Here is a 26957-nt window from a genome sequence, read left to right on the forward strand (position 1 = left end):
CTTCTTCATAACTTCTTATCCCTTTTGATGCATGTTATTCCTGCATACATTTCTTTGAGGTTCCCAAACATGCTTATTTTAAAGCTCTTTTCAGAATGGTTGCTGATTCAGGTGGCCCCTTAGCATTTGCTGTGTTCATGTGCATGGGAATTTTTTCTTTGCCAGCTCATCGTGAGAGATTCTCTCTCTACTGTCTATCTTTCTCAGTGTCTCTCTGCTCACACCTCTGCTTAACAAAGGCACCTCATCTGTGTGGGGCCCTCGTCCAGGAACAAGCCGTGTTGCCGTGGTTGAAGGCATCAGATGCAGTCACTCGCTGCATGGCAGTTCCTGGCAGGAGGCCACATGCCTGTTTTCTTTTCCCGCAGACACATGGCTTCATGTCAGTCGTGCCGGCAGCTGCAGTTGGCAGCAGCTTCCTCTCCTCCCATGAGCACTTGTGGTCCCCATCATAGTCCCCACTGCCCAACAAGGCCCCGCTCCTTGCAGGTTCTGCCTTTGGGTTCCAGACTCCAGCAGGACATTTCCTTCAGCTCCTTCTCACCATCATGCATCTCCATCCCAATGCTGATCCTCAGCCATGCCCATGCTGTTTCGAGTCTCCTACAATTTTACGTTTTCCCTCTTTATTTGTCATCTACCATTGGCATATATTTAGAGCAGGTATGTGTGTGTGGTAAGGGTGCTTTGGGGTACATGTTTATAGAACCATCTTAGCGGAAGTCCTTAGGCCAAGTTTCTCCCTTCTCATAGAACTACTGCAAATGTTGAAAGCACTTGAAAAAATGTCTAAGCTGCACTCTATTTTCAAAAGCAAGCAAAACCCTGTAACTTTGTAATTTTTATTTCCAGAGACACTAGCGGATAAAGAAAAGATTTTTCTTGGGAGAAGTCCTTGGGTATTCCATTTATGGGTTTGCCATGAACAACACATTTCTCAACACTTTTTTTTGTTTCTATTATTTTTATTGCTGGTAAATAGCATGTTAATAGTACATTTCCCTTCATTTGTTATGTTATTTGTTAAAACAAAATTTAATGGGAGTTTGCATTTCAAAATATTAGTTTCCTAGCAAAATTTATATATTCAGCTTATATTATATATTATACATATAATTTTCTAGCAGAAAAGGGCATAAGATATAAAAAATAATAGTTGATATATTTGTACCCTTTGCTCTTCTCAGGTGTATAAAGTTCCTCCTCTTTTCCCTAGTACTTTCTATGTTATAGAACCTGTGAAAACTGGGGAGGGAATTAGATTACATTTAGTTCACTTTAGCACCTGGTTTCCATAATGCCTCCTAAATGTTTCTGGCCTTTGTTCTATTAATGACAGCAAGATCATAGAGTCATATTAAAGTTGCTCAGTAGGTCAAGCCCTCTATTTTAGGAATGAGACAAGCACAGTTCTTTCTTCTTCTAGACCCATTGTTTAGAACTCTACCTTTTATTATCAAGAAAAAGAGTGAAAGGCTGGATGCAAAACATCCACGGCCTCCAGACTGTGGACTCTCTACCCTTGTAAAGACCACTCACCTGAGTAAAGTCTAGTCTTAGCCGCTGGGACTAGACTAGTTGTAGAAGCTGTGTGCTGGGTACCCCTACCCCGCCCCCCAGTACACAGCCATCTTCAATCTAGCCAATGAGCGTTTATTAAATATCCACTAGGTACACAGACCTGTGCTCTCTGCTAGAAGCGGGGCACGGAATCAAACATCAGTAAGATGGGTCCCCAACACCAAGGGGAACAGAACTCGTGAGGAAAAAGGCACATTCAGAATTTTAAGTCAAAACCAAATTCAAGGTAGCAGCTAAAACCAAAGTGCCAAGTGTAAGGGATCAGGAAAATATGGGGAGATGGCAACAAAAGAACTAGTACAGTTTAGTTGATCGGTTTTTTTTTTGAGACAGAGTCTCGCTCTGTCACCCAGGCTGGACTGCAGTGGCGCGATCTCGGTTCACTGCAAGCTCCGCCTCTGGGGTTCACGCCATTCTCCTGCCTCAGCCTCCCGAGTAGCTGGGACTACAGGCGCCCGCCACCACGCCCGGCTAATTTTCTGTATTTTTTAGTAGAGACGGGGTTTCACCGTGTTAGCCAGGATGGTCTCGATCTCCTGACCTCGTGATCCGCCCACCTCGGCCTCCCAAAGTGCTGGGATTACAGGCTTGAGCCACCCTGCCCGGCTAGTTGATCGGTTTTCAAAGTGGGAAACCGAAACTGACGAAATGGGCCACTGGACGGAGAAATTCTGGAAGTGAGAGCACTTCCAGAGCAGCATGCAGCGATACCCGCAGGGCTGAGGATGGACAGAATGCGGAAAGGAGGACAAGGAGGCAGGCAGGGGAGACGCCCTTTCACAAATCTACTCACAGCCTGATATTCTTTCATTATTTTCAGGATATATATGATCACATTTTAACTTAGTCTGCAACATGTACTCAATAAAAAGATAATGCAAAGCAATTCTCCAACACAGTAAAAGGTAAGTGACCCATGTTTACAGTATAATCCCCTTCTAATACCTTCCACACACACACACACACACCCACAACGCCCCCCCCACACACCCATCCCCCCCACCCACACACCATTTCATTTCTTTGCATTCAGTGTGTATGAGTCCATTCCATTCTTGCATTGCCATAAAGAAATACCTGAGACTAGGTAATTTATAAAGAAAAGAGGTTTAATTGGCTCATGGTTCTGCAGGCTGTACAGGAAGCATGGCTGGGGAGGCCTCAGGAAACTTACAATCATGGCAGAAGGCAAAGGGGAAGCAGACATGTCTTACCTGGCTGAAACAGGAGGAAGCTGGGGAAGGGAGGTACCTACCACGCACTTTTAAACAACAAGATTTAGTGAGAACTCCATCACCAGAACAGCACCAAAGGAGGAAATCCGCCCCCATGATCCAATCCAATCACCTCCTCCCAGGCCCCACCTCCAACATTGGGGATTACAATCTGATATGAGATTCGGCTTTGGCACACAGATCTAAACCATATCACAGTGTAAATATGTTGTTTATGTATTTAAGATTTAGCTTTTTCCTTCCAGTATCATCTTAGTTTATAAAATGCCAGAGAACACATTTAACCACAAATGTCTTTCTGGGTTGGTAAGATTATATATATATATATATTTTTTAAATAAGTACGATTAAATTCCTATTTTAAGGGCTGTTTATAGCACTAATTTCTGTGTAAAAACTCACTTCCTGAAAGTTCTAACCTAAAATGTGACTAAATATTAGGAACATGGGAAAGCAATGAAGGAAGCAGAGTTGAAAGATACATTTCTTCATTTTCCAATAAAGTAGCACATACCCTACTTATGAAAAACTAATCCTCTAGAATTTATCTTTTTTGCTTATTTGTTTAAAAAACGAAATTAACAACACTGGCCTTTCTGGCAATGGGTTAAGCAAAGGAGAGTTTGGTTATTTAACTTTATAGATCAACTAATTAGATTAACTTTCACATGCATGGGCTACTGTAGAAGGCTGCCTGCCCTAGAATGTCTGCTATTTGGACCTTTATTAAATCCTTTTACTTTACTTTTTTTGCTAAAGACCATCCTCTAAATTGATATATCTACTAAAAGGACTTATATGATGATTTATACAGTAATATTGACATTTTTCAAAATTTGACTAATTTAATAAAATATGGAATTTATTGGTGGCTAGAAAATTAAATGACCTATAGGGTACTAAATATAGTTGATATAGTTAAATATAGTTGATATATTTGTATCTTTTTTTTTTTAGATGTATTAATCTTTTCCCTGGTACCTACTATTTTCTAGAGGCTGTGAAAATTGGGGCAGGAAAAGGTTTATTTCATGTGGCTGGTCTCAGAACCTGGTTTTCATAATATTTCGAAAAAAATTTTAAAGTTAAGTGCAAAGTTTAATCAGAAATTCAAAAATATTATTACTTTCTGTCCTCATATTTATTCCTATTATGTGATACTTCTTTTTTTAAGAGACAGTCTTGCTCTGTTGTCCTTTATTACCTGGTACTTTTAGGTTTTATGTAGATTTTGGTTTTAGATAGGAGATACTTAAAAATATTAGTATATCAGTGCTGATTGAAATAGAAGCTGTAAAACTTTTTGAATAGTGCAACTAAAAATAATATATGTTTAAAAGGGAAACTAAAATTATAAAGTAGAAACTTAAATTTTCAAAAACTGACTTACAGATTAAAAAGGTCTTTTTCAACTTTGCCCAGTGCAGCTTCGTTTAGCTTCAGTCCAGTCCTTTATCTTGCATTTCAGTCTCACCATGTATAAAATGGAATTAATAACAGAAAAGCCCATTCTTTTATTTTATTTATTTATTTATTTTGAGACAGAGTCTTGCTCTGTCGCCCAGGCTGGAGTACAGTGGCTCGGTCTCAGCTCACTGCAACCTCCGCCTCCTGGGTTCACGCCATTCTCCTGCCTCAGCCTCCCGAGTAGCTGGAACTACAGGCACCCACCGCCATGCCTGACTAATTTTTTTGTATTTTTAGTAGAGACGGAGTTTCACCGTGTTAGCCAGGATGGTCTTGATCTCCTGACCTCATGATCTGCTCGCCTTGGCCTCCCAAAATGCTGGGATTACAGGTGTGAGCCACTGCGCCTGGCCCTATTTTGTTTTTATACAGCATTTCTTGGATATCATTTAAGTACAATTTTTAGATGTAGCAGAATCCAGTGGTGCAATGAGAATAGAAGATGGTAGCATGTTTACCTTTTATTGTTCTAGGTGGTGTCAAAATTAACATACGGCTCAGAATATCATCCTGGAGTCTTGACCAATGACAGTGAAATGATTTGTCAGCGTGGAAATTTCCATGTCCTAAACATAGATCAGTTATGGGAGTGTTCATGATTTAAGAATCATAGGTATTCTATGAATTTCTGGCTGCTCTTAAACATTTGTCAATAAACTAATGTTGGTGGGGACCTACAATGAAGGGTAGTTTAGATATTGATATACCACTCATACATAATACAAATGGGGACTTTTAATGACAGTCAGAAAAACGAGAATGATTCACATTAATTTAGAGCCTTCTATGTGTCCTGTATCACCCAGTAGGTATTTCACATATGCTATATGTTTTTTATTACAAAAATAACACTGCAGAGAGCCCATAACTGTTTTCCAGGAATCCTGAATTTTCTCTTTAGTGATGCTACACATACTTACTTTGGACATCAGCAATGTAACTGCCGGCTTTGCAAACTCATTCTTCAAGAGGCAAGTCATTGTTGGTAACAGCATCCTCAGGAATGAAGCTCCTGCAGTTGAGGTTCAGTTAATACAGTGTCAGGGATCTGTGCAGCACGTGTGGAACCCAGTGAGAGTCCTTTGCTGTGCAGGCACAGGGATGCTCACATAGTAAAAACTCGAGTCCATTGGGAAGCACAGGAACTGAAAGGCATAAAGAAACCAAGTGCTAGAACATGAAGATGCCATTTAGACACAGATGCTTTTCTGCAAGTCACCACACTTTAATTTTAAGAAAGGAGACTAGCGATCTATTGAATAATTCATTCCCTCATGGCACCGGTTCAACACCCCAGGCTCCTCTGCTGAGAAGCCTCCTTATATAGCTGTACTGGACAAGTGCAGTAGAAAAGACAGAACCCAGTGGGGATGACAGAATTCTCTAATTGTCTGCAAAAGAGGAAATCCAGTTGGTGGAGAGAAAAATTATTTCCACATTGGAAAAAAAAGTAATGACAAAAATAAAAAGGCTTTGTCAAATATAGTTCACTCTTCTCATTACTTGCCTTAGTGTTTCAAAGATAAACGCTTTTTGTTACAACACATCACAGATAACGCAACTTCGCCTGACTGAACACTGCATGGGGAGACTGCTGAGATGTGTTCTGCAGCCAAAACAAAGGGTGGGGGAGGGGAGGGGCAGTTACAAAAAAGACACCTAATGAAAAAAAATCCCTACAATTCACAAAGCTTGCTACTGAAATTAATTTCAGGTTTCCACGTCCACGGGGACACGTACAGGATTTAAAATGACGCTCACGTGGCATCTCTCAGGGCCAAATGGGGCGCATCAAAGCTTCCCCTCGACGTTTATTAACTCTGCAGTCCGTTCTCTACGTCTGCGAAGGATTGGCAGACAACAATGTGTCTGAGAAAAGAGGCGTTTTCTAAGGAGACACACAAAGGCAGTAGGACCCTCCAACCTCACTCTGTGAGAGGAACACCGCACAGCAGTGTGGGGGCTCGAACACCCCAGGAGCGGCGGAGCGCGGTTCAGAAAACATGACCCTTGAAATGCACACAAAGCCTAATAACGTGTCCTCCTCGGAAGAAAATAGCTTGAAAAGGTCAGCTTTGAAGTGATCCCAGCGGAAAGGAATCACCCTGGAAGAAACACGCAGCAGCCCCGGGGCAATGCGCGGGCGGGAGGGGCAGCGAGCGCGGGGAGCGCAGCGCCCTTCGGAGAGAGCGCTGCACCCGCCGGCGCTGCTCCCGCCCTGCGCTCCGTACCTGTGCCGCCACGCCCACCTGTCCCCTGCCGAGCCTAGCACCGCCCATTTAGACCCAGCACCACCAGTCCGGACCGAACCTAGCACCGCCCGTCCGGACCCAGCACCGCCCATTTGGATACTGCACCGCCCGTCCAGACCCAGACCCGCCCGTCCGGACCGGACCCAGTACCGCCCATCGGACCCAGCACCGCCCATTTAGACCCAGCACCGCCAGTCCGAACCGAACCTAGCACCGCCTATCGGACCCATCGCCCGTTCGGACCCAGCATCGCCCGTCCAGATCCAGCACTGCACCCCCACTTGGATCCAGCACCTCCCGTCCAGACCCAGACCCGCCAGTCCGGACCGAACCCAGCACCGCCCATCGGATCCGGCGCCGCCCATTTAGATCTAGCACCACCCATCCGAACCGAACCTAGCACCGCCCATCGGACCCACCGCCCGTCCGGACCCAGCACCGCCCGTCCCCAGATCCATCACCACCCATTTGGACCCAGCACCGTCCTTCCCCGCCCGTCCGGACCGAACCCAGCACCGCCCATCGGACCCAGCACCGCCCGTCCGAACCCAACTTAGCACAGCCCATCGGACCCATCACCGCCCGTCCAGATCCAGCACCGCCCATTTGGATCCAGCACCGCCCGTCCAGACACTGCACCGCGCGTCCGGACCGAACACAGCACCACCCATCGGACCCAGCACCGCCCGTCGGACCCAGCACCGCCCGTCCGAACCGAACTTAGCACAGCCCATCGGACCCATCACCGCCCGTCCAGATCCAGCACCGCCCATTTGGATCCAGCACCGCCCATCCAGACACTGCACCGCGCGTCCGGACCGAACACAGCACCACCCATCGGACCCAGCACCGCCCATTTAGGTCCAGCAGCGCGCGTCCGAGCCGAACCTAGCACCGCTGGTCGGGACAGAACCCGGCACCGCCGGCTGGGACCCACCACCGCCAGTCCAGACAGAACCCTAGCACCGCGCGGGGCCCGCCCTCCGGCACCTCCCTCCCTGGCGGCCGCGGCAGCAGCACCTAGCGGAGCGGCCCGGAGGTGCGGCGGCGGCGCGCGGGCGGCGGCGCGCACGGCGGGCGGGGGCGCGCACGGCGGCGGGCGGGGCGCGGGCGGGTGCGGGTGCGGGCGCGGGCGCCGGGCGCACACCGGCCGGCGGGGCTGAGGCGGCGCGGCGCGGACCGAGCCCCAGGCGGAGGCCAAGTCGGAGGACGCGAAGCGGACGCGGAGGCGGAGGCAGCCGCGGAGGCGGAGGCGGCCGGCGGGGGGTGGCGAGGGGCGCCGGGCCCCCGCGGACCTGTCGTCCTCGGCCCGTCCTCCGGCCCCGGCCCCGCGCGGCTGAGGAGGCGCGGCCGGGACCATGTCGGCGGGCGGCCGTGACGAGGAGCGGCGGAAGCTGGCCGACATCATCCACCACTGGAACGCCAACCGGCTGGACCTGTTCGAGATCAGCCAGCCGACCGAGGTGAGCACCGCCGGGCGCGGGGCCTGCGCGACCCCCGCCCGCCGCGCCGCGCCCCGCCCCTCCCCCCCTGCCGCCGCCCGCCAGCCGCGGACCCGCCCTCCTTTCCCCCTCCCCCCACTCCTGCCCTTCTCTCCCCTCCCCCAGGCCCACCGCGGGCCCCGGCGTCCCCCGCAGCCCCCGTCCCCCTGCCGCGGTGTATCCCGGGGTCGCGCGGGCCGAGCGGGGGCTGGCGGGGCGCGGCAGTCACCTGTTCCCGTCTCCGGCCGCTCACCTGGTGGCTCACCTGGGCCGCCGCCCCCACCCCCGCGAGCGCAGTGCGGCCCCGGCCTCATCCCCGGCGGCGCGCGGGGCCGGCGCCCTCCACCTGCAGCCCGGTTGTGGCTCGCGGCGCCCCTTAGCCGTGGCCGGGATGGAGCCTGTGACGCGCGCCGTGCTTCGGGTTCATAAACTTGCAGGCTGCCGGCTGGGAGGGGAAAGTCAATATCACAAAGTTCGGGAGGTGCGGGCTCCCTGATGGCATAGGCCCGGAATCGGACTCCTCCGAGGAAAGGCGCGCCTTCTCCACCTTCGGAGCCGCGAGGAAGGGCCCTCTGCGGCGGCCTCTGCCCGGAGGGAGGCGCCGGCCCCAAGCTGGCTCCCCGAGAGGAGGAGGAAATCACGCTCGCTCCTGGCCTGGTAACAATGGGGGTTGTTTATAACAAAGCTGTTGAAAGCGTTCCGAGCAGCTTTTAGAAAAATGTTTGAGTCCAAGTCCACTAGGAAGGGCTCTGTGGAGAGGGGAGGGAGGTGAAGGGTCAGGGAGCAACCCTGTAAATCGCTCCGCAAGGGTCGGTTCCGCGCTCTGTTCATTCGGTGGCTGCACAGACTTTAACAGCATAAAAAAATTTCACTCAATATTTGTGCCCGTTTAGGAAATCATTTTAATAGCGTCTATTTTTGATTTGTTGTAATAGGAGAGTTATAGTTAATACTTGCTATAAAACACTAGCTCCTAGGCAACAAAACATGTTTGGCAAATTTGAACATTCTTATGAAATTTAATCCTTTTATCATTAAATTCCACTTTATATTTTTGAGAAAATTTGACTATTGCTTCTCTGATTTCTTGAGTTTTTGCCAGTCATGGGAAGGACTCTATTTCTTCTGTCTTCATCTGTACCTGTGACTGCACTTGACGTGGGTAGCTAGCCATTTGTCTTAATCCTTAGTTGAATACTGACACACGTCATTAGGCTCGGGTTGCCAATTTGAGCATAGATGTTATGTTAAGTTACTCCTGATTGATTCATCTTCTGTAATGATTTTATGAGTTAGGTTCTAGTAAGCGAGTTAGTACTATGTACTTAAGTGTTCTTTCATAGACTAGTATATCTTTAGAAAGGTGACATGATAATTTGGTTTCAGGATTATGTTTTCTTTCAGAATAATAAATTCAGTTTTCTTTTTATCACAAGATAAAAAAAACTGACCATAAAACATTTTCTTGGTGTGTAGGTTTTTTTTGTTTAAATGGATTTTTTTTTTTTTTTTTGAGAGATTTCTCAAGTCTGGTGGAAAGGAATCTTTTTTCAGTTTAATAAAGAGAATTCAGCTTTTTGGGATTTTGAATTGAATTAGCATTTTAAAAAATCTCAAATCAGAAACATAGTTCATTGATTTAATTAAATTCTATTTTAAGCACTCAATTGAAACTTTTTATTTCTTAGTGATATGACTAGTTTTTAAAATTGGCCTGTCATTTGGAAAGCTATTTTTTCAGTTATACTGTAGGTGAAAGTTTGCTTTGTACATACATTGAAGCAAAACAAGAATTGAAGGACTTGGAAAAAAAGAAGATATATTTCATTTCCTAATTTTTCTCCCTACTTATATCTGAACATTTCTATTTTTAGAAATTATTCTTCAGAATTGTATTAGAAGCCTTTCATAATGAAATGAATTGGTTTTTAAGAATGTCCATATATTGGTTTTTTAGCTTTTTCACTATATAGTGGCTGGCTCACATTTCTATTTTGTTTTCTCGAGAACCTTCCTGTACTATTAAATTTATTCTGGTCCTAGTTAAGCTTTGCATTTAACATATTGTATCTTTTATTATGATGTAGGTGAACTTAATATGAGTAATTCTCTCAGCCAGTATTTCAAGGCCAGCAGTTTCAATTTGCTTTGTCTAAGCTCGTGTGAATTTTTTTTTTTTTTTTAACCATCTAATGATTATTTTTACTCTATTTGGCCATCACAAGTCCAATTTTTTAGTTTTCTGCAAGGACAGAAGCATTGTACTGGTCCTTATCAGATGTTCAGTAAATGTTGAACAAATTCACTGCAGGAGTTGATTTGTAGAAATAAGATTTAAGCCTTGTATTTATTTACTTGGGTAATCTTTTTATGTGTATGAGAGTATAGTTGTGGGTTTTCTTTTGTTTTTTTTTTTTTGGGTACAGTGATAAGTATCTGTTTTCAAATTTTATAACTTCATTAATCATCTATGATTGGTGGTTTCAGGCAGCTTTGATAACCACTGATAATTTTGTGGTTTCTCTGTTTAGGAAGATGATAAACTTGGTTCTTTGGATTACATTCTTTTTTTAAGAAAATTAGAGTATGTTTTAACATCATCCTGGTTAAGTTTGCTTTTTACTTTGTATTCACATTTGTGTGTAAAAGAAGGGCTTACAAAGAATAAGCAGGCTATCACTGGAGTATTTTTCAGGCTCTTTGTCACTTGGATCCTAGATTCATTTGGAATTTGTAAAATGAGAGTTGATCTAAACCTGATGTTGTTATTTTATAACCAGGAGATTGATGCTAAGCTAACTTAATGTCTTGATTACTATGGAAAGCTGTAGCTCACAGAAACTCCTTAAAGTATGTATAGTCCCTCCTTTGCTTATTTTTAATGTTACAGCTTGTTTTCTTTTAGGGATTCCTGGATAATTATGGCAGCAGAGTCCTTTTAATCTTTCCTGTCACCTCCTCAGAAGAGGGCTTCTCTGGTTATCCAAAGGTCTCCCTGTTGGTTTTAACTTACCATGACTTGTCATTGCCATTGTTATGTCTGTCTCCCTCTTATTACAGGAAGGCAAGAGTGTAGAATTTTCTTGAATAATTGTTCTGTGTAGTGCATGGTAGGAGCTCAATAAATATTGTGTGGAAAGAATGTCGAATATGGCCTTCATTGTATATACCTTTATTCACGACAAAATATGGGATATATGCTTTCTAAAAATTTAGTGAAGAGTGTTTATTAGGCCAGTGAGTATTTATGTTTTCATGTCTTATTCTTAGTTTTGCAAGAAGCTTACACTTAAATGCAGAAATTATGCTAGGTAATTGACTATTTAGCTTCATGAGATACTTCTTAAAGTCATTTATTTTTTATTGGATTTATTGCCTCCTTCTTGCCCTGATGGTAAAAATAACCCAGAATTTATGTGGATACCTACATATGCTTTATTACAGGTGAATACATTACATTTTAATACTCTGATTAATCGAGAAGTAATGTGGTGATTCATGTTTTCCAGAGATGTGTGTAAGAAATAACTTTGTCAGCAGAGATAGAGTAGGAAGTCTTCAGGTGAAGTGGTAATAATTGCATAACTTATAGCTACATCTATATTCCAGACTAATATTTAGCTTGTGACTATGCTTTATCATACAACTGAACTATATTTGAAACTTTTTTTTTTGAGTCAGAGTCTCACTCTCTCGCCCAGGCTGGAGTGCAGTGGCACGATCTCAGCTCATTGCAATCTCCGTCTTCCAGGTTCAAGTGATTCTTGTGCCTCAGCTACCTGAGTAGCTGGGATTACAAGCATGTGCCACAACAGCTGGCTAGCTTTTGTGTTTTTAGTAGAGACAGGGTTTTGCCATGTTGGCCAGGCTGGTCTTCAACTCCTGGCCTCAGGTGATCTGCCTGGCCTCCCAAAGTTCCGGGATTACAGGCGTGAGCCACTGTGCCTGGCTGTCAATAGTTGTATTTTTTAATATTGGTACTGCTGAAGATCTTTTTCTGGTGACTGATGTTTTAATGAGATGGATGATTGCCAATGATGTATTTTTAGTATTTATAGGCGTCTGTATTTTTTATTTTTGATAAGTTGAATCTCATTGGTGGTTATAACCTTTTAAAATCTTTTATTTCCTTTAATAACTGGTTAAGTTTTATGTTTGGTTCGGTGTGTTCTTGTGAGTCTGAGGGACAGCTCTTATCTAACCGTGTTGAGTCATCTTAAGTTGAAACTACATCTAGGCTAGTTTCAATTTGCTATCCTCCTGCCAGTGAAAAATAATTTTATTTTACATAATTTGCAGACCTGATGGAAAATAAGTGTTATAACTATAGACTTTTATAACACTATCAAACTGTGATTGTGGTTAAATTAATAGTGGCAGAATAGCAGAAGTGGGTCTTTCATATTCTTGAAAAACAGGGATCATAAATGATCAGGATATGATACCAAATTGGTGGGAAGCTTAAGAAGTGTTTATGATTGTCATTAAGGATTTGATTGGGCAATTGTAGTGTATAAAGCATTATTTCTAGGTGTTGGTTAATCTGGTGGCATAGACTAATTTGTTTATAAACGGTTTTACCAGACTTGAATTTTGGTGTAATGTCAGGCAGTATGTACTAATAAGTAGTATAGCATTTATTTTGGTATAAACATGTTTCTTTATTATAAATAAAATGTATATGCAGGTAGCAGTTATTGAACATAAGAGACTGAACTTCTCAGTTGAAAATTATTTTCAGGTTAGATTGAGTCTTGATTTCTGCTGTTGTTCAAATGTTTGCTATTTCTGTTAGTTTTCTGGCTGATTGTATATAGGATATACCCATTCACCTTGTAGATACTTAAGACAGGGATCAGATGTATCTGTCTGGCCTACATTTACACTTGTAAGTTGGATACTAAGCAGTGTGCCAAATCCCACAGACCCTTTAACCAGTTCTGGGCATGTCAGAGTTGGCTAATGCTGATATGCTGATAGGGCCTGAAAAATCTACTGGTGGGCTTCCAGTTCGTGTCTCTGTATGTAGGAGTTCATAGCAGGTGTGTGCATGTTCTAAAAATTGTACCGTCTTTGTTCATGAGTAGAAGATTTTTCTGAACATTTCTCGTGTGTGTAACTGGGCTTAAGCAGGCTGAGAGGTGGCAAGGGAGATCTTTGCCTAGCTCAAGTCATCTGGTCGAGATTTTATTCTAGCAACCATAAAAACATAAAATTCACTAATCATTTTGATGTATGTGATTGACCAAAACCATATTAGAATTTAATTTAGAAAGTGAATGTGCTTAATAGTGAGAATAAGCATATAGAGAGGTGGTTCAAATATAAGCAGGAAGATATTTTCCCAGTATATGTTTCCAAAAGTAAAGGATAATCTGAAGTTTTATACTTACAAATTTATGCATGTGTGTCATGAGTGAAACTCTTTTGAGGAACTGAAATGTAATAGTTTACTATGGCTGGAAAAGAGCCAAAATTTTTGTGCTTTTGCTCACAAGAAATTTAATGTTAAAATTGTGTGGCTTACAGAAAATAAGAAATGTCAACCTTGGTTGCACATGTTTACATTTTGCTATGTTTTTAGGCTGAATATACACAACTTGCTTTACCTTGTAAGCATCACTCCTTTCTAGTTAGAGTGGCCATATGGAACCCTGTGAGTACAAGTGGGCACTATTAATAATTATACCAGGACAACAGCCATAAACTGGAGTTATCTCCTTTAACTCTAGGTATGAACAGGGTGGACCTGCTGGCCTGTTTTTTCAGTTTCTGCAGTTTCAAACTTCCTGAAGTTTATTAGTGGCTGATTGACCTAGGCTGACAGGACAAAACCATTTTCACAGAATATTCAGATTTTTTTGTGTGTGTTTTAAAAACCATCTTCCTCTTCGATAGGGTGGAAGCAAGCTGATAAGTACATATTGCAGTTGAGGCTAGCTCTAGTCTAGCTCTGCCACTGACTATAGTAACAACAGTGGGCTAGGTTGTTTCCAAATTAGGAAGTCGTGCCTTGCCTCCTAAAACTCCACCTGAAAGTGCCTTTGATTTTCAGAATAGAAGAAAGATTGACCCAACATTATGATCCATAAAAAAAATGCTCATTTGTTTGTTGTCTGGGGGGTGTTTTATTGGCTGAGTGGTGCAGTGGGCTGTTTTATACAGAATCCTAGCAAGTTCTCTTGCTTGAGTTCATACATGTTCTATTAAAGGAAAATCAGGTGGTTTCTGCTCTTTGCAAACTTAAAACTTTTGGTTCTTCCAAGAATTTACTTTCTCTTTATTGTTGTTTGCTCATAGTGGTACTTTCCATTGTGGTCTACTTATTATTCTACTTCCTGATTTTTTTATAGGAGAACCAACAAAAATTCTGTCATTTTTTTGACTGTTACCGGCTTTTGGTACTGAGATTTGAGATAGCCAGTTTCACTCCTCTTCTTTGACTTTGGTTCTGTATGTTAAGTAGAGAAAATGAAATGGGAGTAACAATATGGTCATTCTCAGACACTATCCACTATATTAAAAACATTGTATTTTTAAGTTTTATAATCTTATAAACATGCTTAGTATAAAATTCATAGATTGAGAAAATATCTTTCAAATATGTTATTTTAAATATTGTTATTATTATCCGAATAAAATTCTGAGTGCTGCAGACTCCTAGATGCTCATATAGTATACCATGATTTTACATAGGTTGCAAAGAACATTTGTTTTTCAATAATATGATTTTAGATGAGCTTTAGAATGAGTTATTAGGTTACATTACATTACACTTTTTACATTAATTTCATTGGGAAAAACTTGGAATTATTTTTTTTAAATTTTTTATTTCTGTAGGTTTTTGGGGAACAGGAGGTATATGGTTACTTGAGTAAGTTCTTTAGTGGTGATTTGTGAGATTTTAGTGCACCCATCACCCTAGCAGTGTACACTGAACCCAGTTAGTAGTCTTTTATCTCTCACCCTCTTCCCACCCTTTCCTCCGAGTCCCCGAAGTCCATCGTGTCATTCTTATGCCTTTGTATCCTCATAAGTGCTCGCACTTAGGAGTGAGAACATACGTTTGGTTTTCCATTCTTGAGTTACTTCACTTAGAATAATAGTCTCCAGTCCCATCCAGGTTGCTGTGAATGTCATTAATTGGAATGATTGTTGTTGTTGTTGTTTTTGTTTCGGTTTGTTTTTTTTTTTGGAAAGGTATAAAACGTGATAGGAGGAACAGTGGACTACATCTTGAATAATAAGTCACGGTGCATCACACCATGAAAACACCCCTCCTGCCACCCATGGAACGATTCTTTTTAAGAGGCATTGGGAATAAAATCAGTTGTGTCAAGGATTCTAGTTTGAGCTTACTTTATTTTCATTTCTGCTATCCTCCTTTGGAAGATTCTTTTAAATACTTTTCATACTCTACACAGTGGCTCATCCCTGTAATCCCAGCACTTTGGGAGGCCAAGGCAGGAGTATTTCTTGAGCCCAAAAGTTTGTGACCAGTCTGGGCAACACAGTGAGATCCCGTCTCTATCAAAACTGAAAAAAAAATTAACAAGCAGGGTGGCACATACCTGTGTTCCCAGCTTCTTGGGAGGCTGAGGCAGGACGATTGCTTGAGCCCAGGAGGTCAAGGCTGCAGTGAGCTGTGAAGGAGCCACTGCACTGCACTGCAGCCTGGGTGGCAGAGTGAGACCCTGTCTCAAAAAAAAAAAAAACATTTGTCTGCCTTGCACTTTGAATGGTTCTTTTACTCACGTGTGATTTTCTTCCCTCGTGTTGATTATTAGGAAAATACTGATTCACTGAGTTATGCAGATCTACTAAATGTTGATAAATTTCCTTAAATAATATCAAAATGTTAACCTTCGTTAATATCACCACTGATCTCATCAGAAAAATTGTAAGTATAGGGAAGCTCTCAAACTCTCAGTAGTGGATACAAGTTTTTTAAAAATTTTCATTTCAGAGCTCAAATTTTATTATTAACATCACTGTCACAGGCAGCACTTGAAGAGATAAGCTTGTGTTCTTCATTTTTGACAAAATGTCTGTCAAATATCTAAGCCTAAATAAGCATAGTTGTTCTTTCAAGTGAAAAAATGGTGTTCCATGAAAGATGTGACTAATTCAATTCACAACTTAAACAATTGCTGATATCCTTTTTTTTGAGACAGCTGTCAAGCTGTGGTATGCAGAAGTAGAAGGGCTTCATGTATGCCTTCCATTTTGGCACATAATTGAACAAAGAAACATGTACTCAATTTTCAAGGAAATCAATCATTTTTTTCTGTTGTATCAAAGACATTCTTAAGTGAAACTGGCTTTTTAAAAAAGTTTGCATAGTAGTAAAAAATACGTTTTGTATATAGTGCATTTTGATGCTACTGCCTTGATTTGGTGCTAAGGTGCCATCAGCTATACTCATCATTGCTTTGACCATTCATGCAAATTCCAACAAAATGAGAAAGGCTAATACTGTCAAAATATTATTAAGAAAATAGTTTTGATCTCACAGATGACCTGAAAGGGTCTCAGAGAACCTTGGGGATTCATGGACTGCAGTTTATGAGCTGCTGCCCTAGAATGTTTGGTGATGAGTTTTAGGGCTGACTTAAAAAATATGTGTGTTCTAAGGTAGATATTATGGTGTTTTCCAAGTAAGGCTGTAATATAAATGTATAATATTTAAAATGTAAACATAGGGCTCATTATTATGGAAGTATACATTTCAACATATTTATTTTATGCATTATATATTTTCTGTATTTATAAATGCCTCCTTTTAATTTTTAGTTATCGGTGCTAAGATGCACACATTTACATTTTTGTTACTTGAGAATACTGGCTACAAGCTATTAGAGTGAAGACCATCAAGTTTTATTACTTGAATTCACTCGGGATGTGACCTAAGCCACACCTACTTATGGGACATTTTCAAGTTCTACTTATATATGTTGTAGTTCAGGGAGCAGTGGCGTCTCATGTGTTCAGCACAATGTGGAGTTATGCTGTTGTTTAATGTGGCTTAGGCCTTCTGGCACTTGTCTACCCCTTCAGTCTCCATCTCCCAAATATAAACTCTTGAGTTAGCCAACTATTGGCTGTGTAAGGACGTCTTTTTCTCCTACTATGTTTAGTTGTATTTTCCCTTGGTTTATTTTCTGAGAAACAGACATACAAACACAGGCAGTATTTTATGTCCTAAGACCAGTCACGCACATATGGATTTTTAATACTTCAAAATAATATGTGGATATATTAAAAAAATACGTGTAGTAAAAACAAAATATCAGAGTACTGCATTTATATTTAAGATTAGCATCACTTAAGATTAGTTTTATTTCTACATAGTGGCACCTTGTTTTCCACAAAATATATTGTGTTGTTAATTTATGGATGAGTGCAAATGCATTTTGAGTTTTTAAGTCATCAATTTAATTATTATAGATAGCATTACTAAACTATTATGATGGTACACAATTTTTAACCATTTAGTGCATCATGCTTATTAGCAAACATTGTTTTAATTTATCAGAACAATATAATACAGATAACAAATCCTAGTTGGTGAGTATATGAATTTGTAATGATTCTTTTGTAAATCAGCTAAGCTTTTGCTTATTCAGAACTCTGCCAGGAGTACCATGGACAGTGTTTTTACTGAATTTAATGTTTATGACCTTGAATATTTAAAAATGTGTTTTTAATTTAAGATTGGCAAAGGTGACTTCAGTGGGTTCATAGTACAGTTAATGTGGTTTTTGTGACAAACTTGCTGATTTTAATTTATAAAAAATATTATTACCTTCATGACATTGTTAGTTTTGAGAATATGAAGGACAGTGAAATTAAGACTAGTAAATCAGGAAAAACATTAAAAAAATTTATGATATTTTATGGCTGATTTTTAAAGTATATTCTTGAAAATGTGATTAGACATGAAGGAGCTAGTATGTTTGCTTCACTATAGTAAGATACATTAAAAAAATTTGCTTCTTTCCATTATTCAAATATGCTTATTTTAGAGTATTTGGAAAATACAAACAGAAATGAAGGTAACAAATTACCCAGTGTTCTGCCATCTGAAGAAATGAGTTGCTTTTCAGGCTTTTTTTTTTTTTTTTTTTTAACATTTTATTTTATTTTGGAAAAAAGTTTGTGTGTATGTTTAGCTGTATCTGCTTATTAGTTGTTTGCATCTTTAGTACTGAATCGTGTTTCTTAACCAGCCATGCGTCTGTCAGGAATCTAGTTTTTAAAGTCACCTAAGTTATTCTGATAGTAATTGTAATACATCACATGTAGTGAACACATGTGATATATACCTGACATTAGTGTAAATGCTTTGTGTATGTTATCTTTTTACATTCTCCTGTGAGGTATGTCCTTTTGCTGTTCCCATTTCTGGATGAAGAATCCAAGGCACAGGGAGATTAAATAACTTGCTTAAGGGTATGCAAAACTAGTAAGCCACAGAGCAGTGATTGGAACCTAGATCCTCTGACTCTGGAACCTTCTCTTAAGCACTATGTTTGTAAAATCCAAAAATTTAAGGTCACTGCAATGAAACCAGTGTTTGGAAGTTTTATAGGAAAATAATATCTAAGTAGAAAATTTAGAACATAATTTTCAGGAAGAAGCACAGACGTAATAAAACATCTCTTCTGTTTTATTTGGATCATGTATGTATGTGCATATATATGTATTTCATACATAAATACATGATGTATTGATTTTCATCTAGACTTTTTAAAGCCCTATTATAATTTTATCATTGTGATAGTAGATTCTGTGTTTTGTAGCCAAGGTGACACATGCCATATTTTATTTTGTAACTATATACAAACCTTGTATCTTATATAGCAACCAGAAATTGGAATATGAGTGAGGAGTTCAGTGAAGAAGTCTTGATAGCTTCACTGATTACTTTCTTAGGCCTATAGGAAAGAAAGGAGGTCAAGACCTACCCAAGGTTCAGATGCCTTTTTGACAGCATTGGCTGTGATGCTGCGTTTGTGGAGATTGTTGTGCCTGCCCATGCCGTCTCGCTATCTCGCTTAGTCCCTGTCCTTTTACTGGGCTTCCTCTTGGTGTTGCCCTGCCTGACTTTGCTCTGGATGTTGCCCTAGCCCTTCCCTGGTCTGTGCTTACAATTAAACAATAAACAAAATATGTTTATTCTGTGACTCTTGGAGACTCTGGTTCTCCTTACTGCCATCACTCAGTTAATTTTGTGTCATAAAGTTTTATTTACACATTAACTAGCAGTTTTTCCCCAGATAACATTTGAATTTTAACAGTCTTCGAGAGGTTATTCTTTATTACCAGCAGTTCCTCAACATCTATTGAACAAATACTTGCATTTCCAAATGAAAAGGGGGAATCTCACAGTGGCCTGTTGTACCTTCTTACATCCTACAGCCCGTCTTCTCTGGTGATGAGCCTTTGTTTTTTCTTCTTATAAGAAACAGTGAAGCTTGGCGAGTAGCCCTGAAGGAGGTTTCTAGGTAGGAAGTTAGGAATATTTTTCTTTCATGAATCATGGGTGCTCTGAATATTTGATTTTAAGAACCACATGTTAGCCTACCTGATTTTGTGATGAGAATAAGACTACTCACTCTGCTAGTGTTGTAAGATGCTTAGATGCAGGTGACTTCAATTGCTCACCCATTATATTTTCCTTATTTGTATCAGTTTAATGTAGCATTTGCCTTTATATTCTTGTGGCCAATATTCTTGCATAAAATATAATTTAACTTCAAAAACTTTTTTTTTTTAACCAAGTGGCACCCAGCCATGAAGTGCTACCTGTTTATAATTTGTGTAGCTGCTGAACAGTAGCTTCTGATAAATCAGTAATGCTAACGTTTTATTAGTGTAATGGCATCTTAGAGATTTTATTTTAGTGTGTAATTACAAGTGCATGTTTTTGAGAAACACTTCAGATTTTACATTAAATGTGATGGAAATTATTGTTTTCATGAACTGATGCCTATGAACAACAAATGTTTCAGAAATAGTTATGTGCCTATTTCATGGGCCGAGAAGCATGGGAAATTGTTTCTGTTGTTTACTTTTTTTTTTTTTTCCAGTAATGGCTTAGCCCTATTAAAATTATGGACATTTAAACATTTTTCTTCAATTGTAGGGATTTATCTGAGGATAATGTACTTATTCATTCAGACTGGTATTTATTGAGAGCCTGTTAGGAGTCAAACTTTGTCAGAGATGAAGGAATGAAGTAATCGGTGATCTCAAGGGAAGAAGTGAACAATTACCTAATGAGCTTGCTGTGCCTTAAGAAGAGGGAGCGGTAACTGGCACTGAGATCTGGGGCTTGAGGTTGACTCCTAGCCCTCCCACTCAGTACATGTGTTCCTTTCTGTCTCCATTTCCACGTTCACTCATTGAGTGGTTGCCCACTATATGTGAGTTTTGCTGAGCATGCGACGCTTAATTGACACATGGTCTTTTTCTCAAAAAGCTCCCATTTCAGTATGGGAGATAAATTGTGGGAAAATGGCAGTAGTATGGTAAATACTCTGTTTGGGTGGTGGGAATCAGGCACATGTTTACAGACTGGAGTCTTTAGATGAGAAGGAATATTCTGTGGGGAAGAGGGGACCGGCATTCCTGCAGCAGAGATGTATCCTCTTTGTACCCATTGTGTGTACACACTGTACTAGCACAGTGGTGCCGCACTGAGCAAGAGGAGCACTGCAGCTGCGGCAGAATCTCATTGTGGTGGAAGACAGGCACAGCAAGCAAGCAGAGTGTGTTCAGGGCTGTGAAGAGGGGAGACCTGGTAGGTAGCTCATGGGCAGTGGACCTTTCCAGGATTTGTCAAGTCAGGGAACCTTAACTGAGTTCATTTTAGGAAGTGATGTTTATTCTGAATCCTGAAAAATTTGTAGGAAATAGCTGGGCAAAGGGGTAAGGCTTGAGACCTTATTTAAAAACATTCAGTTTGGTTGAATCTGTGCACAGACATGTGTGAATATGCAGGCCCATTTTGTGGCTTGCAGATTGTACTGTTCCTCGTTATTCACTGTCCTCCTTGTAAGAGGATTATATGGCCTTTGCCCTTTTGACATCAAGTTTGACCATGTGACTTTCTCTGGCCAGTGACAGATACGGTTTCTGAGCAGAAGCTTGAAGTCCATTTCATGGTTCTGTCATTGCCCTTTTCTGTCATCCGTGAATCAGTGTGTCCCATGCTGGGGCTCATTCTTGAACCATAGTACCAGAATGAAGATGACTAGATCAGAGCTCCAGCTACTCACAGAATGATATGTTATTGTGAGAAAGAAATACAGCTTTGTTGTTGTAAGCTGCTAAGATCTTGGGGCCACGTGTTTTCATAGCATCCTGTTGTGACTGAGAAGAGTACTACATGTGTGTCTGTATGTACATCCAAGTGTACATACTAGTTGGTTTGGGGCTGAGGAGCCAGTTGCCAGTTATGAAACCAAAGGTGTAAATCATGGTCAGTTCTTATGGGCCTTGTAAGCCAAGTTAAGAACATTCAAGATGAAAGAACATGAGGAGGTTGACAGTTCAGATGGACCTCCCTGGCAGCCGAGTCTGTGGAGTGAAGGGAGGGAAGTTAAGACCATTCGAGATGAAAGAATGTGAGGAAGTTTGCAGTTCAGATGGATCTCCGTGGCAGCTGAGTCTGTGGAGTGAAGGGAGGGCACGCTTGGAGGCGGGGCCTTCAGGCCATCCTGCGCTTGTGTCTGTGAGGTAAAGGCCTGAACTAAGGTAACAGGGAAGGAGAAAATGAAACTGAAGGAGGTAAACTGGAATTTGGAGACTGATGAGGAGAGAAAGGAAAGCAGCCTAGGGAAACCCCAGTTTTTTGCTTGGCTACTTTGGGTAGGTGATGGTGTCATTAACCAGAATAAAAAATGTCAGCGGTAGATTAGATTTGAGGGGGGAAATAAAAAGTTCTCTTTGAGATACGCCAAATTTGAAGTACTTGTGGATTTCCCAGAGGCACCTACACAGGCCCTTAGGAAGAGAGCCAAGGGGTTCAGGGTGATTGTGGCAGGTAGCAGGTAGCCAAGGCGTGGAGGAGACTACAAGGAAAAAGTTGTGTGAAGAGAGACAAGAACCTAGGACAGAGAGCCTGAGAACAAAATATCTGTGAGCTGGGGAAGGGGAACTGGCTAAGTGTACTGGAAGGGAATGGGCATAGAAGTCCAATACAGGGGAAAAAAATACTGTACAATGATGTCAGATCAGGAGAGGAAAGTTTAGGAAGTGTCACCTACTAAACTTCGTCCTCCATGATCTTGCTTTAAAGTTTGTTAAATTGCATTTAATTTAATTTCTACTCTCTGATCTTGCTTCAGAGTTTTTTCGGTATCCTCTTAAATGCCCCACTTCCTAGCATTCTGTAAAGATTCCTATTCTTTGATCATCTGTGATGTCGGTAATATATCAGTTAGAGTGTTTCAATTTATGTTGCTAATTTTTTTTCTACTACTGGAAACATTTTTATAATTGTTATCTATTTTATTACTTCAAGAGCCCTCTGGATTCTCACCGATGCCTTTCTTCTTTTGAGATCCCATTCCTCTGGGACTTTGCAGCTGCCCTTTCATTCCTTCTATCTTACTTCCCTTCCTCTCTGTCCTTTCTTCTTCTTACCTCCCATTCACTCATCTTTGGGCTTTTCTCTTCTGTTAAAAGGCACTCAGGTTTTGTTTTTTAATTAAAAAAAAAACTTTGCTAAAGTTTTGTGACTCTTCATGTTTTGTCTCATCATTCATTCAACAAACATTTCTACTCCAACTTACTGCAGGAATTATCCCTTTCCCCCATCTGCTCCTGACTCATTTAACCCTTGCCTTTCTTGCTTCTATCCCGAAAACACTGCTAGAACTGCCTTTCTTGATAGCCTTGATTTCCTGATTACCAAAACCGGTTGCCCACTGTGGGACCATAAAAGGCTTTATTTACCACCCTTTTTTTTTTCTTGGTAATGATACTAGCCTCTTTCTGGAGCTATTCTTTCCTTATCTCCCTTAGTTGACTCCATTTTGCTCATCTCTCAGGGCAATGTGTATTGTAATGCTGGATTCTTGATGTTCTTCTACTCATTCTCTCAATTAAAAAATGCCCCATAATTAACTATGGGGCCACAATCCTGAGGTCAAGGAGGCACATTGATAATGACTCTAGCTGACATAATATACTTAGCATTTATTGACTTCAAACTGTGTATGCTTATTTAGATATTTAAAAATTTGGCTGGCATTCCTGGGTCACAGGATCCTCTGCAAGATGGGTTGATGGAGGGCCTGATTTCATGGTAGGTGCTATTTACTGTGCTGTCTTCCATTCTCTCCTCCACTAGGATGTATTATTTCACATACTTGGTTTCATCTCACTATGTTGACATATTGCTTTCATCACAGAATCTGGACTGCATATTTCTAGGTGAAGTAATCTAGGTGGTGGTTTGCCTATACTAAAATCCAGTATTGATTTCCAATTTTAGATTGGCAGTCAATTGAGAATATTGCTCAGGAAATGCTGGCTTTTGCTGTTTTTCAAGTCCTCTGCCTTGGTGGTTGTCTTTAGCATCTCCAATAAAGTTTTATAAAAACACATGAGCTTTTAGTCATTTGCTGCTATCTGTAAATAAAGGTCTAGAAAACAAAACTAAAACTATGTTTGATTTTGGTGGCCAGTCTTGGAAGAGAGGAATTGAAGAAATACAATAGTTAATGAGTAGTGGCATAGGATAGGGGAGGAAAATAAATTGAATCCTGGAGATTCAGTAGGAATCAAGTGCACTTGGGTAGCTGACAAAGTTGGGATTTGACTTATTGCTCCAGTATTCTCTCTCAGATTAGCCTATGTGGAAATATTACCCCCACATCGTAAACTTGATTGGTCTCTTTGCTTCTAGTCCATTCTATACTAAAATGTTACATTAATTTCCCCCATATTTCATCACCTGGAGGACTCCAGACTGTCAAAATGCCCCTTTAGCAATTCCTGACCTCTTCTCCCTACAATATGAGAAGAAAAAGTTGCTGTAGGGAAATCTACTTAAAGTCGAGGATGTGACACTATTCCTCACTGAATTAAGCACTAAGTATAAGAGAGCTATTTTATTCCTAAGATTGACGAATGGGCATTAGTACATTGTTAATGCACTTAAAAAGGTATTGCACTAAACTTGAGCTCTTTGAGGACAGAGACCAGGCTGTGTGGTCTTCCAGAGGAGGACACGATGGGCACAGTGGATAATTGAAGAATGCATGCATTAAGAAATTAATGAAAGTTGATCGGTAAGGACATAACTGTCATACATAAACTCAGCACAGTAAATTTGAAGCCTTTTATTTAAAGCTTTAAAAGTCTGGCCCCTTGCTGGGCTTGTGTAGATTTCTTTAGAAATTATATAACTTAACAGCAAAAATTTATTAAATATAAATAGCTCATTGCAGATATTCATGATTTGGTAGTACATTGTAAGAAATAATAGATTTATTCTGAGACTATGCTGCTACTTTTCACCTGGTACTATAATCTGCTCATATAATTAGAACCTTTTGTGTTAACATTTCAATATCTGACTAAAGGAGAAACACCTTGGGATAGTTAAGCTGTTGAAGACTAATGTAAGCTTTTTCAGGTGGGCAGTAACTGACCTGTTTTACTCAAAGGGAAACTTAAGTTTTATAGCAAGAGATATGGAGAGCTTGTATTTATTAAGATTTATGTGGATAAAATTTAGTTCATGTTTTTTGAATTGAATCTGTAGGGTAAATTTGAAGGTCTCCCTTTCGCCTCTCAATTCTAGCTATCCAGACATAGCCACTGTAAGGAATTTTTACAGTGTGTCTTTCCCAGTTTTGCTCTTGTAGACTCAAAAATGAATGTGTGTGTGTGGTGTGTGTGTGTGTGTGTGTGTTTTGAGATGAGATCTTGCTGTGTTGCTCAGGCTGGTCTCTTAAATCCTGGGCTCAAGCAATCCTCCTGCCTTCCAAATAGCTGGGATTACAGGAATGCACCATTGTAGCACAGCTGTATTTGTATTTTATTTTACAAAAATTGGATCATAGGATATATACTTTTCTGCAACACGCTTTATTAAAGACATTCTCCCATATTTATATAAAACAAAAGTATGTATAAATATAATTCTATCTTTTTAGCAGCTGTATAATCCATGTAGTAATCATCTTCTTAACTATTAATGAACACTATTTCCACAGTACACTGTTTCAGTAATGCTGCTGTGAACATTTTTATACGCATATCTTTCTATACTTGCGTATTTCCATAAAATAGATTCCTATGAGTGGAATTTGAGTCAAAGGCTATACTTGTTGAAAATATTGATAGACTACCAAGTTATTATTCAAAAGGTAGGGGGCCCTCCAGTTTATGCTGCCACTGTTGTGACTATGACCCTTTACCTAACACTGCATATTATGAATTAAACTTTTCAGTCTGACAGGTAAAAAGTAATGTGTCATTGGTTTTAAAATTTGTAATTCCTTATTCATTGTTGAGAATGAGCATCCTTTTCTTTTTTTTTTTTGAGACAGGGTCTCACTCTGTCACTCAGGCTGGAGTGCAGTGGCGTGATCATAGCTCACTGTAGCCTCGACCTCCCAGGCTCAAATGATTGTCACATCTCAGCCTCCTGAGTAGCTGGGGCTACAGGCATGTGCCACCATGCCCAGCTAATTTTTAAAAATTTGTATAAAGATGTGGTCTCACTATGTTGTCCACACTGGTCTTGAACTCTTGGGCTCAAACGGTCTGCCTGCCTTGGCCTCCCAAAATGCTGAGATTACAGACACGAGCCACTGCACTTAGCAGGGCATCTTTCATGAATGTTTCTTGCCATCTTTATTTTCTTTCTATGCGAAGTGCCTGTTTTTCTGTCAAGAAATTTGTTTTATTCTCGTCAATTTTTATGGAAAATCCTTTTTAAATAAACATTTTGATGTTTTACTGTGTTTATAAATAGTTTTTCCTACTCAGTCATTTTGGTCTTCTAGTTTTATGGTATTTTTGCTATTAAATGAATATTTCTTTTCTTTTTCTTTTCTTTTCTTGCTTTTTTTAGACAGAGTTTTGCTCTTGTTGCCCAGGCTGGAGTGCAGTGGCACGATCTCGGCTCACTGGCACCTCTACCTCCCAGGTTCAAGCGATTCTCCTGCCTCAGTCTCCCTAGTAGCTGGGATTACAGGCAGATGGTATTTTTAGTAGAGACAGAGTTTCGCCGTGTTGGTCAGGCTGCTTTCCAACTCTTGACCTCAGGTGATCTGTCTGCCTTGGCTTCCCAAAGTGCTGGGATTACAGGCGTGAGCCACCACGCCTGGCCTAAATGAATATTTCTTAATGCTTTGTTTTCTTATTTTTAGGGGACTTGAAATTTAACTAAAAAGACTGAGTGAGCACTTATTTTTTAAAACCCAAAACATCTTAAGTGTATTAGTCTGTTTTTACACTGGTATAAAGAACTACCCAAGACTGGGTAATTTATAAAGGAAAGAAGTTTAGTTGACTCACAGTTCCACATGGCTAGGGAGACCTCAGGAAACTTAACAATCATGACGGAAGACAAAGGAGAAGCAGGCACCTTTTGCACAAGGTGGCAGGAGAGAAGTGAGTGCAAGCAGGGGAAATGCCAGATGCTTATAAAACCATCAGATCTCCACTCACTGTCACAAGAACAGCATGGGGGAAACTGCCTCCATGATCCAATCATTTCCCTCCCTTGACATATGGGGATTATGATTCGAGATGAAATTTGGGTGGGGACACACAGCCAAACCATATCACTTGAGTTACAGCTGATAGCTTGGACCCCATTCCTTTTACATTTAGTAGGTACCAGTTTATCAGAGCTTGGGCGGTCTTTTTTTTCCTTAAATGAGGTTCAAATCTATTAAACTCTCTATGACTGG

General features: G+C 40.9%; 1 protein-coding gene, 1 long non-coding RNA gene and 1 pseudogene across 24 annotated transcripts in view; 1 reads left to right on the plus strand and 2 right to left on the minus strand.

Annotated features, from left to right (window-relative positions):
• Positions 1 to 2672: 2672 nt before the first annotated feature.
• Positions 2673 to 5496, minus strand: LOC129037963 (uncharacterized). Its single transcript, XR_008503028.2, has 2 exons — positions 5204 to 5496; positions 2673 to 4849 (listed from the first exon to the last, which is right to left on the minus strand). It is a non-coding gene; the product is annotated as an uncharacterized LOC129037963 (long non-coding RNA).
• Positions 5497 to 5578: 82 nt separating this feature from the next.
• Positions 5579 to 7104, minus strand: LOC129037962 (putative uncharacterized protein AFDN-DT; annotated as a pseudogene).
• A 539-nt stretch (positions 7105 to 7643) lies between these two features.
• AFDN (afadin, adherens junction formation factor) overlaps positions 7644 to 26957 on the plus strand; it is a 145067-nt gene continuing 125753 nt past the window's right edge. For all 23 annotated transcript variants that reach the window (XM_063666839.1, XM_063666850.1, XM_063666842.1 and 20 more), the window contains exon 1: positions 7644 to 7998. In XM_063666839.1, the coding sequence (XP_063522909.1) occupies positions 7894 to 7998 (105 nt within the window). In that variant the 5' untranslated portion in view covers positions 7644 to 7893. The remainder of the gene's footprint in view (positions 7999 to 26957) is intronic.

This window comes from Pongo pygmaeus, chromosome 5 (genome assembly GCF_028885625.2).
Source record: "Pongo pygmaeus isolate AG05252 chromosome 5, NHGRI_mPonPyg2-v2.0_pri, whole genome shotgun sequence".
Taxonomy (NCBI): Eukaryota; Metazoa; Chordata; class Mammalia; order Primates; family Hominidae; genus Pongo; species Pongo pygmaeus.